This window comes from Drosophila nasuta, chromosome 4 (genome assembly GCF_023558535.2).
Source record: "Drosophila nasuta strain 15112-1781.00 chromosome 4, ASM2355853v1, whole genome shotgun sequence".
Lineage (NCBI taxonomy): Eukaryota > Metazoa > Arthropoda > Insecta > Diptera > Drosophilidae > Drosophila > Drosophila nasuta.
The window spans coordinates 306431-318682 of NC_083458.1; the positions used below are offsets into that span (position 1 = coordinate 306431).

General features: G+C 35.8%; 1 protein-coding gene across 3 annotated transcripts; it reads right to left on the reverse strand.

The window, feature by feature from the left end:
• Positions 1-112: 112 nt before the first annotated feature.
• LOC132794839 (eukaryotic translation initiation factor 4E transporter) lies at positions 113-9643 on the reverse strand. 3 transcript variants are annotated; one of them, XM_060805071.1, is made up of 9 exons: positions 9575-9643; positions 9148-9220; positions 7596-9033; positions 7047-7167; positions 6447-6953; positions 1482-1712; positions 992-1426; positions 607-912; positions 113-536 (listed from the first exon to the last, which is right to left on the reverse strand). In XM_060805071.1, exons 2-9 carry the CDS (start codon positions 9171-9173, stop codon positions 307-309), a joined length of 3294 nt encoding a protein of 1097 aa, XP_060661054.1. In that variant the 5' UTR covers positions 9174-9220; positions 9575-9643; the 3' UTR covers positions 113-306. The 3 variants fall into 3 exon arrangements, with proteins under 3 accessions (XP_060661054.1, XP_060661055.1, XP_060661053.1); XM_060805072.1 differs by having other exon boundaries at positions 9553-9575; XM_060805070.1 differs by lacking the exon at positions 9575-9643 and having other exon boundaries at positions 9148-9354.
• Between the last annotated feature and the right edge of the window lie 2609 nt (positions 9644-12252).

The window sequence follows — 12252 nt, forward strand, 5'->3', positions numbered from 1 at the left end:
GATTTATTATGTACAGAAAAACTTTTTTTCATGTTTTATTTTTTAAATATTATAGTTAATTATATATTTATAATATTAATATATTTAATAGAAAAATCGAGTTCAAATATATAAAATGTATTATCAAATTATTAATGTATTGAAAAATGTACTCATACACATCATTTTTGCTGGTAACTAATGCAATATATGAACGGAAAAACTTATGAAACAAAGAAATTGCTGTTTACATAATTTACTATTCATTTCGGCTAATTGATTAATTTAATGATTTTATTTTTAGCTGGACTTGTATCTTAGGCTTCTTCAATTCAGCACTGTAGCTGAGGAATGTTGTATATTTCGCTCAAATTCTTCCAGACTAAGAGCTTGGTTCATATTTAAAAGTGGTAATTTACCAGCAGATGCTCTGGCTAGCAATTCGGGGGAAAACCATTGTGACAATTGATTTGCTGTTGGCGATAAGTGGTCATCTCTGTGGTAGTTCAATGGGCTGAGCCGGTTGTTCATCAAAATTTTATCATCGGTGCCACCTCCTATATGATTATGAATGGTATATGTTAAATATTAATTAATACATAAGCAAACCCACATAATTAAAAGTACCTATAATGGATGCCGATGGCTTAATTGGTATATTAGTTGGACAATGTAGATCTCCATGCATTAATCTAAGTCTAGATTGTTGCTGCTGTTGCTGTTGTAAATAATGTTGATGCTGTATTTGCTGAGAGATTCCGTCATTATGTATATTTTGTTGTGGCGATGGTCCACTGCCTTGAACACTTTCAGAGTTTATTGCATCTGTTTGTTGCATGGACTTAAGTCTTTGTTGATTAATTTGTTGTTGCATATTGTTAAATGAAGACACTGTCAATGCAGAATTCATATTTCCTTTAAGAATTGGGCGTCCTGAATTAAATGAATTGAAAGCATTTATTACATTGGGAGATTTGTAGACTTGTTATAATTATTACACATTTAATCATACCATATGATTTACTTGCTGGTGGCCATTTCGAGGTTTGTTGACCTCGAGACTGTGACATCTGTTGCGGCAGTATTTTCGGCGACACTTGTGGGTTATTCAACTGATTCTGATTTTGGATTGCGTAATTGCCGCCCAAAATCATTCTAGGCTGCAAATTAATACCTGCTGTAATGACTGATGAATCATTCATCATATTGTGTACATTTGAACATTTTGTAAACGACGTAGGTAATTGATGATAATTCTGATGATATTGTTGTTGCTGATAGTTGATAGCGTTATTGTTGTTGCTATATAACGATGTTGTTTCCTTATCTGCTGTCATTTTCCTCAAGACCGAGGTTGGTGTAAACGCCAATGGGGTCGGCGAACTGCTATGTCTCAGGGGTTGTTGATGTTGATTAGTAACTTGATTTGATATATTGGCAAATAAATCTAAAAGAACACTGAATTAAAAAAAAAATTTAAATAAAACCATCATTAAGCAAACCTTCGGAAACGAGGGCACCATGATTTCTATTCAACAACGGATAATTCTTGACAACATTCGTAGGACTTGCATCATTATGCAAATTTAAAGATTTTTGTTGAGCAACAAACCGTCCGGAATTAGTATATTCAAACAGAACCGTTGCAATCATCTCCCTGGACTGAGCTGTTGTATTGGGGTTATTCAATTCTTTTTCTAAAAACTCGAAAGATACATCGCCTCGAATGACACCTGTAAAATAAAAAAAAAACGAACACAATTCTTTAATTATAAAAAGTGCTTACTGACGGCATTGAGTAAATTTAAAATATTAAGAACTAATCAATATTTAAAAAGAAATAAAATGCACCATACAGTACAAAATACTATATATCAGATTGTCAACAAAATCAGCTAAGATCCCATCGAAGTAGGCGTTGATTGCCGTATAATTATATTTATTAGGGGTGCCAGAGACAGTACTTCCAGTTTAAGGTGCAACCTCTATTTTCATTGATTTCGAAAACACCGTTTATTTTTTTTTTAATTTCCACAAAAGTTGTTTGCCTGTTGGTTGTGGTCTTCTTCTTCAATTGTTTATGTACTACCATTTTTATTCACTTTTTGTGTTTCCGCATAACCTTTAAAACAAACCCTTGCAGTAATTCTTCCATCTATAGAATAGTCATGTCAATCACAGCTTTATCACAAATTGCACAGTTTTTATGGATCAGTCGAAAACATTTACAAAATAGTCGATGCTTTTGAAAACACTTAAAAAAGTCGAGGAAGCACACTAGTGATGTTAAAGCGAGATTGCATTAGAACTATTTTCTATGACACCTCTGTATAACTTCATGCCAAATGGAGGACAATGACAGAGAGCAACGGTTGCTGAAACTGCCAAGCGGCATCTCGCTGTTGCTCCCATCGACAGGGGGACCCTAAAGGGAAAATGTCTGCAGAGCGGTGGCGGTTGACCCATAGTAAGCAGGTCGACGCACTGTTTGTTAGGATGGACACGCCCCAATGCATTGGGGCATTGCGATGGCTACTTTTTAAGGCACGGGCTGGATGTAGGATATATGTGTTCCACCTCTCGTAACGTACTAGACCTAACCATTGCGACTGAATGCACCCATGTAGGATAGTGGAGAGTCCTGAACAGACCTTCCTCTGATCATAAGTACATTTAGTTTAATATTCCATTAAATAGGATCTCTACGGCTGAGCCGTTCAGAAATCCCCGTAACACGAACTGTGTGAAATTATCCATTCTCTTCACTAATTCTCTAAGTCTGCCGAGAACAATCAACTCGGTACAGAATTTTGCCAATCCTACAGGCTCTCGAGACAGGAATCCAGAGCTCTCATCACTTCGTGGTGAGCCTACAAGCCTGTTTCAACTTCCTAAGAAGGCGGACAATGTCTATGTCTGGGACGAGTATAAGTTTCTCCTGAAGTCCTACAAGAAGATGATCCGCTCATCTAAAAGGTCCTCATGGGTAGCCCTTTACTCAAACCTGGACAACCTCAAAGACACCTCCAGATTGAGAAAGATGCACGCTTCTAGTCCCAGTCTACTCAAGTCGGGCGATGGAGTGTGGACGGAGAGCAGTGCTGAAACTCTTTAGGAGCTGCTCTCAGCTCATTTCCCGGGATGTATTGGAACAGAGAATAGTGACTGGCAGCTCTTTCCTAGTCTCCCAGTTATGAGACCCTTGCCGGTCTTATTACTGCCAACAAAACAATTTGCGCTATCGACTTCTTTGTGAAGGTTAGGGTCGCCCGGGCTTGATGGGCCTCCCTAACCTCCATTGAAAAAGCACATCACTTCAAGAATATGTCTTGGTGGCTTTTCTTGACATTTCCAGCGCCTTCAATAATATCACTACTGACACTATCAGGAAGGGCCTTACCTTAGTGAATAGCCTGTTACAGTTCCGTCATGGAACTTACTTTGCGGGAAGTTAAGGAATGGGTCGAAGCAGCCGAGCTTATCATTAACGCGGACAAAACGAACCTTATCCTCTTCACTAAGATGTATAAGGTACCTATGTGGTCCCCCAAAATAGGCTGCACTACGCTAAAACCGAGCCAAGCAGTAAAATACCTAGGTGTGGTCCTGGATAGCAAACTGACATGGAAGCTAAAGATGCTTAGCTACACTTGGGGCCACTTTTCTCATCTTATGCGGTGGCTATAAATCTTTGTTTTTCCCCCTTTCCTCACCTACGGTATTCTAGTGTGGTGGCAGGCCACGGAAAAAAGAACGTACCTATCCATCACCTGTACTGACCATATCAAAACGGTATACGTCGAACCGGGCTGCTGGCGGGAAGGGTTACGCATTCCCGAAACCCTCAACCTCTTCACCGACGGGTCGAATATGGACGAAGGAGTCGGTGCGGGAGTATACTTGCAGCATCTTCCAGTCTTTTCCATTGGCAAGGCCACAGAAGTGGCTCGGCTTATAAAGCACAATTACAACTCGATTAACATCTTTGTTGACAACCAGGCTGCAATAAGATCAATGTACTCTGATGTGGTTAAGTCCAAAGTTGTCCTGGAAAGCAGAAGAGCAATTGAGTCGTTCAACGCATCTGCGTTCGTGCGTATCTACTGGATCCGAGATCGCAGACACTCTTGCCAAAGAGGGGGTAGGGCTTAATGTCGGCAACATGTGCAATGTGCCTATATCTCTCTAGGCTTCAGTGGGACGCGAGTTGGCGTAATACCATCTCGTGCACAACTGCAAGGCTGATGTGTGCTTCAATAAACTATAATTTAACCAAATACGTCATGCAGCTTTCAAGAAAAGACTACAGGCTATTGCTCGGCATCTTAACTGGTCACAGTTTGTCGGCTGCCCATGCTGATCACGAACAGTGATCAGTGCAGGAAATGCAACGAATCCGGAGTTAAGGAAACACTTGAGCATCTTCTCTGCAGATGCCCAGCGTTATCCCGACTCCGGCTGAAATACGTCAACTCGCCGTGCCACAACGATCTTCGTGACGTTTCACCACTACCACCTAGGATGCTGCTGGCTTTTGCCAAAAATGCATCCACACTGTGCGACTGCTGAGACGAAGATACCCTCCACCGGAACAGCTACAAACCTCCACTGATCTAGGCTTCGCCCTTAACAGGGGCAGCCAGTCCTACCTAACCTAAAATATTAAACAAAGGTAAATTTAATTCCAAAGACGGTGTATTAATAAATGTATTCAACAACTTGTACCGTGAAATTTTCGGAACACATAAATTATTAAGTTAATAAATTGGTTTTTAGTTTGGTGCACATATAACTGGTTAAATTTAAATTATATTTAGTTTTTTTTTATGATTAAGATAGAATTGTTAATTTTGACGAGCTCTTTTAGATTTGTTTGCCAAATTAAAAAAGGTATTTAATGTCGTGGAATATGGGACATGTAAATGACAACCGCTTTTTTCTGTATACCAATTAAATATGCTTAAATTATATATATAAAATGATAAAACTATAAAAAAAAAATGTTCTCATGAAAAAAAAAACCTTTTCAAAAATTTAAAGGAAACCAAAAAAATTTTTTTTAGCTTGTGTGTCTCTTCTCTTATTCTGTTCAAAAAAGTGCCCGCACGTGATCTGTTTTTAGAAAATTGATTCTCATATTGTAATTAAAGTAAAGTTATTTAACTTTTTCGAGTGAAAGAGTATATTTTGTGAAATTACTATCAGGGGTGCCACAGAAAACACTTCCACTCGAAATTTACTTTAATTTTACTTGTGGTGACACAAAGTTCTTTTTACAGTGTTTTCAAAAACACTGAATATTTGCCAGTGCTTATGCTAAAACACGAATAAAACTTAACTTTTATGTAAAAATGGCATTGATTTACCGAGTGTTCAATTCGTTATTAAACTGTGGTAAAATAATAATATATTCTGTGGAGTAAATTATGAAAATTAACATTTTGTAAATCTCCAGTCAAATCACTTGAGTTAGCAAAACACTTCAGTGTTTGGTGCTGATATTTGATATACAGTGATACCACTTTTTTGTATCCGAATTCTCTTTTTTGTTGTTTTAAAAAAATGCATTCAACGAAGTTAAACCTTGTTTAAAATAAGTAAAGAAAAATGTAATTTAGTTATAATAGATTTTCTACATTTTCTACTTCTTCTGTATTTATTATGCAATTTTCAAAAACATTTTCAGCATGTGTTGCTTAGATTATGTGGCAACACAATAAATGAAAAAAGTTTGCAAGTAAAGAAGATATCTTATCACTTGGAATTCTGTGGCAGAGCGAACATTTTTCAGTGGTTTGACGTTTGGTGGTTTCCCAAATCACTAGTAATTTCTGTGTTTTTGTACAAATAAAGAGTAACGCTGTAGCACCAGCTCAATAAAGCTAAGTCCAGTGAATTGATATGTTATTATAAAAAATTGGTTTCCATTTGAAATCGTTCGCCCAGGAAACATTTTATTTGCCCACTCTTATATTCAAAATTATAAAAACACTTTTTCCCAAAAGTGACATATTTTTTTACGGGAACCGCTTGAAACCGCTATTTGGAATTTGGCAAAATTGCAAAGGCTGAGATTTAAACGATAAAAAACTATGAGCAATAAAAAAAACTTGAAAAACTTCATATTTTTTAAAATTCTGAAATATGGGTAGACGTGAAAAAATTCGAGACTATCAATGTAGTTTTACTTTTCTGTGATGTAGGAGACCCTTTGTGATAGATTTTAAATCATTTGTATCGAATTTTTTTGAAAAACTTAAGTAAGAGCAAACGATTTTAAAGCGATTTTCATATAAAAAATCTTGACAACAAATTTTTAATTTTTATAAATTTTTTTTTTTATAATTTAAAAAAAAATTGTTTCCAAGGCAAACGATTTCAAACGGTGGGTATAAATTTTTTGTTTAACATCTCAATTCACTGGACCCAGATTCTATGAGCACCGGCAAAATTATGTAACAACTTACTTTGAAGAAGGTGTTGAACATCGACGCGTTTTTGCGTTTGCAAGGGTAAAGAACCATGTTCAGGTCCAGGTAAGATAGCATCAAGAGGACTCGGCATAACTTGAGTTTGCAGAAGATTTTGTGGCAACTGCATTGAGTCATTATTATGTCCATGTGGGGAATTTGAGTCATTTTTAACAATACGCTGTTGTTGATATGACAGTATTTCGTCTTTTTTAATTTGAGCAATGGGCTTATACAGATCTTGAGCATTAGCAATAGGACCGCCGCGTACAGCTGCTACATTTATCAGGTAGGAATCTGCCACTGGATGACCACTAGTTTGGGATCCTAGTTGTTGCAATAGTCTTTTAAAGGCTTCAGTATCTCTTGGTAAAGATTTATCATCAGAATGCTCTGTGGTGTGTATTGGCTTCAAGCTGTTTGTTAAGGAGTTTACGTTCAAATACTCAGCACGTAAATCTACTTTTTTCATTTGCGCTTCCAAATCCTTAACACTGGGTATTTCTATAATACAAATCGGAAAATGTTAATATTTCCAAATAATTTAAAAAAAAACAAGTCACACTTTCCAGTCGCTTTCATAAAACATTATCTTACCTTGTGTTTCTAATGTTGAAGAAAGTGTAATTTCATTATTACTTGCTGGTTCATTGGGTGAAAACCATCGGCTAAATCGTGAAGTTTCTGTAATTTGCCTATGTACTTCTCCTTCCTTTCTCTGAAATAATAAAACATGAAATGCAAGATAGAATTGCCGGATTTTGAAATATAAACCATTTCACTTAAAGGCGAACATTTTTTTCGTGATACTTAATTTTTCCAGCGCCATTTAAGTTGCTTCGAGTGGGGCTAAAAGATTTAATTACAGAGGTTTTCTGAAAAATATCTTTACGAGAGCTACACACAGTTTAACAACAAAGTTACAACACACAGCAAATTAGCTGTTTAATGTATATATAAAAGTTATTGCCCGAAAAAAATGTTGGCACATCGACAGTTTACGGTTTTTAATTCGAAAAGTGACTGCTTTTATTATTCGTAATCAAGGTGTTCCATTAACCAGAAGGACAGACATGAACACTATGCATATGCTCGATTAGCCAATAGCTATTAGAATAAAAACCATTAAAAATTAAAAATACAAACCATAAGAGAATGATCCATGGGATCCATGCTAAGAAAGGCATCGAAATTGAACTCATCCGCTTTACAAATTTGATTGTGGTGCTTATTCTGTGGATCGCCTAATACAGCCGTTGCATTCGAATCCATTATGTCATAATTACTCGATTCAATTTGAATTAAGCTGCCAACGCTACTGCTTCTTGATCCGATTGTTGCAGTTGTTTCAATAACAATTTGCTTATTTGATGTTTCATTAGGATCCTTCAGAGCTGCATCCGTTTTTGACGGTCGTTCCTCACTTTCGATATCCTCAAATCCATGCAAATCAATTGTTTCATGTTGTGAAGTTGGACCAGCACTAAACCATTCAGGTTCATAGGCATCATGGCTTTGATGGTACAAGTTATTAGTGCCTCTCCTGCCTCGATTGATGGATTGATTTGCTGACTCCATGAAGTTAAATTTATCTTTGTTAAAGACGCGCCGTGTACTAACTGCATTCTTTTTGCTATCCTCTCGACGTCGATCACGATCGGAGATATTATCGTTTGATTTATCATTAGCTTTGCAGCTAAATGCGCGATGTTGACTCGAAATACTTCCATTCTGAACTTGGTCATTATCAAGATTACTTTTAGACGCATCAGTCTCCTGGTTTTTAAATTCCCAATTATCATTTCGTGGCAAAAGTCTCCCACTTCCAATACGCCTTTCCTGAGTACTTATACCCGTTCCCTGTTGACGTAGCGATTGAAATGTCGGTGACAGCGTTAACGATTTATCATGACATCGTTGACTGTTCGACTGCTTTTCAGTACGTTCCCATTCAACCGGTGAACCTGATCCTAATGAATTATTATGATGGCGCAGCTGAGCTTTTATATCAGCATTGGCATCTTTAGGATTTAGTGATCGATCAGTATAGATCATTAATGATGCATTTACTTTGACCTGCTGGGATTCATTTGACGCCTCGTTACAGGCTCCTCCTCCAGATACAGTTACGAATCGTCGCTTAGCAAAAGCTGGCATTAAATGCGAAGAGGAAATGCTACGTTGATCTATATGCGCCGTTGTTTTATACGATGATATATTACTACTGACACTACCCGGGATTAATGATATCTGAGACTGACCCTGACTGTCTTCAATTTGTTGTTCGCTCGAGCTAAAACGTTGATAGTAGTTGTGAGCTCGTTCTCTATTACGCAGCGCTCGTCTGGAACTCAGGACATTTGTGGAACTGGTTAGATTGATACTTTCTCTATCCCTATCCGGCGAAATTCCAGATTTATTCACGTAGCAGGTATTGTTACTGCTGCTATTTACATTCGCCGATGTGGGAAGTCCAATTATTTTCCAAAAATTTAAAGTTTGCAGCTCCAATTTATTTGCACAATTTGGGCGCTGTTGTGCACTTGCTTCATATCGCAGTGCTAAAAGATCAGCCCGTGAATACCTGCATGAGACATTTTATTTGTAAAAGTATAAAATTTCAGAACGATGTAATTAATGTAAAAAAAAATTGGTATTCTTTGAAGAAATATTTGTATATATTCATAAAATATCTTACCTGGCTTTATTTTTAACATATTCCATTTTGCGCTTCACAAATACGAGTCGTACTTTTTTTTAAACTCTGATATCTAAATATCCATATGTATAAAATATTAAAAACTTTTAATTATTGGAGTAAATTACACAGAAACAATGTTTAAACCGAATTTTATTTAGTTGGGATAAGAGGTTTGATATTTTTTGTGTAAATTTACATTTGATACTGTTCTCTTCAACAGAACTAAATGCATACACACACAATATACATACAAATACATATTTACTCTAAAAACTAGTATTAACATATATATGTACATATATTTCTGCATATAAATAAAAAACTTAAGCAATTTTGATTCTATTAGGTATTTTTAGATTTTACTTGCTGAACTCTAATATCTATACTTTATATAATAGTAACCATTTGTATGTATGTATTTTACATTTGTGCCAGCATTGAGATTTTCATAAAATTGCCACTTTATTATATTATGCTATCGAATCATTCGAAATACAAATTCGATAACACTCAATGAACTAGTTCAACTTTCAGATAACTTTGTCGTTTACTTAATAATAGCCTATTTCCACCGCACCCAAAACCTCGGTTTTCTTTGGTTTTTTCACGTTCAGGCCGAATGTTACGTTCGCCTCGTGTAAAAACCCATAAGAAAAAAGTTGGTTTTCTACGTTCGCGAGCTGCGTAGAAATAGCGAACGCACTTTTTGGGTAATTACGCGATATTTTGATCGATATGACAACGAAAAAGAGGTCACCACTAAACAAACAGCTGACATTTAAGTGCGCCAAGGTATGAAAATAGAAAAATTAAAATTTTATTTTGCTTTTTAAAGCAAATTTTTTATATTTTTGATGAGCCAAAAAACTCGAAAGCCGTCAATATCGTGGAGTGGCATCCACGAGGCTATGTTGTTCGAGTTATGGGAGGAGAAATGTGCCTTTTTTGGCCAATCCACAAAGGCGCTCCACAAGGGTGTCAAACTTCTCCCTATTAATTCGAAAATTATCTTCAAAAAATGATTCGTTGTTTCCAGGAACATCGCGCTCCCAAAAACACCCATGCTGTTGCTAAAAAGTAAATGTATTTATGTAAATATTACATTGCTGCCAGCAAATCTACTTATGTACATAGCCCCAAACTGATGGCGATTTCTTTACTATTGGCAATGGCCTATACTCTATACTCCGCTAATTTTCCCTCCACTTCGTCAAAATCCTCATAAAAATCCTGCAATTTAATAAAATTTTCCATTTTAAAATGCGCGAGCTGTTTTTTGAATTGCTTGCCAACTCGTGCTTACATTTGAACAGCTGACATTTCAGAGCGGCCATATTGAGAATTTTACCGTTGCCCATATATCTTGGTTCGTGCAAATGGAAACCCCGAAACGGGACTTTAAAAAAACGTAGAAAAACTGAGTGAGGTGGAAATAGGCTATAACATTCATTATTTTTAATTGCTGTTTCCAGATGAGCGATATTGCGTTGTTTCTGCGCAACTCCCTATAAACAAAAACGGCTGAGCAAAATTTTTGCGGCGTCCTTTCGATTTGCAGTTTCCAGCTCACTACATTTTTAAAGCGTATCGACACTTCGATACTGAAATATATAGGGATATCAAATCAGCTGTTCCGCATGCGAAAAAAAACGATTTTTTTTTACTATTTCCGTGGAACTTGCAAAAAATATTGCCTTACCGCACGTCAAAAAAATTTCTGGGAGAAGCGCTTTCATTGAAATTTGAAATGTTAATATAAACAACTATACAATAAGTTACAAATTTATTTAAGAGAACGTAGAATACATTTTTTTATTTCTAAATGAAAATTTTTTCTTTTGTTTACAAAACATTTTGTACATCGACTGTTTTCACTGTCAGCATATAGTTATGCTAACAATTTATCGTGTTAATCAAGAAACATTTTATTTGTTTAATTAAATGATGATAGTCTACTTTTTTTTTGTTGTGACTAAAACGGTTTTCTCAGATGAGCGAAATGGATTTTTTCCGGGCAACTTCATATAAAATTTACGCCTGACAAAAATGTTTACTGCATTTCGTCCCGCAATTCCTAGCACAAAATAAAAAATAAAAGGTATCGATACTCCGACACTGTACCGTATATAGATGTCAAGCCCACTGTTTCACAGTTGAAAAAAAGAGACAACTTATTTTTACACACTGGTGTCGACAATGCGATCACATGCGAAAATATGTAAAGTTTATAATCAGTGAAAAGAAAGCGTTTGGAGCCATTTTCTGTTGAAGTGAAATGGCATTATTTAAAAGTGCGGATTCGCAGGAGTACATATGATATTTAAAGTCAATGAAAAATTTGGTTGGGATATTGTCGCAATTGAAATATATAAAAAATGTGAGATCATCTGCTTCTTTCAATAATTTAATTTATGTAAAGCGCTGTTCCGATATGATTAAAATTTTTGACGTGCGGAAAAGCAATATTTTTCGCAAATTCCACAAATTTTAGTCATCCGGAAATGGTAAAAATAAAAAATTAATGGCCACACAACTAAAACATTTGCTTAATAAATATGTGGAATTATTTTAAACAGATTCATTCCCTATTTATATAATATGATATCAATATCCCAAGCACATACATATATGTATATTATTATATTATATGTATTATAGAAACTTGGTTGCAATATTTTTTATACCCGCTACCCATAGGGTATAACTTTGTGCCGGCAGGAAATGTATGTAACAGGTAGAAAGAGGTATCTCCGACCCTATAAAGTATATATGTATATTCTTGATCAGCGTCAACAGCTGAGACGATCTAGCCATGTCCGTCTGTCCGTATGAAACACTGGATCTCAGATAAGAAAAAGATATAATTTTTTTTCAACAGTATTTTTTGTTTACACGCAGATCAAGTTTGTTTCAGATTTTAGCCACACCCACTCCCGCCCTCGCAAATAAAAAAAATCGAATAACAAGCGTAATTTTAAAGCAAGAGTTGCGAATTTTGGTATATACAATAATTACTATAGTAGTTATGATTCCTGAATAACTGCGATCAGATCAGATAAAAATTGTGCAAGTTATTAAAGAAATACTTTTGTATGGGCAAAA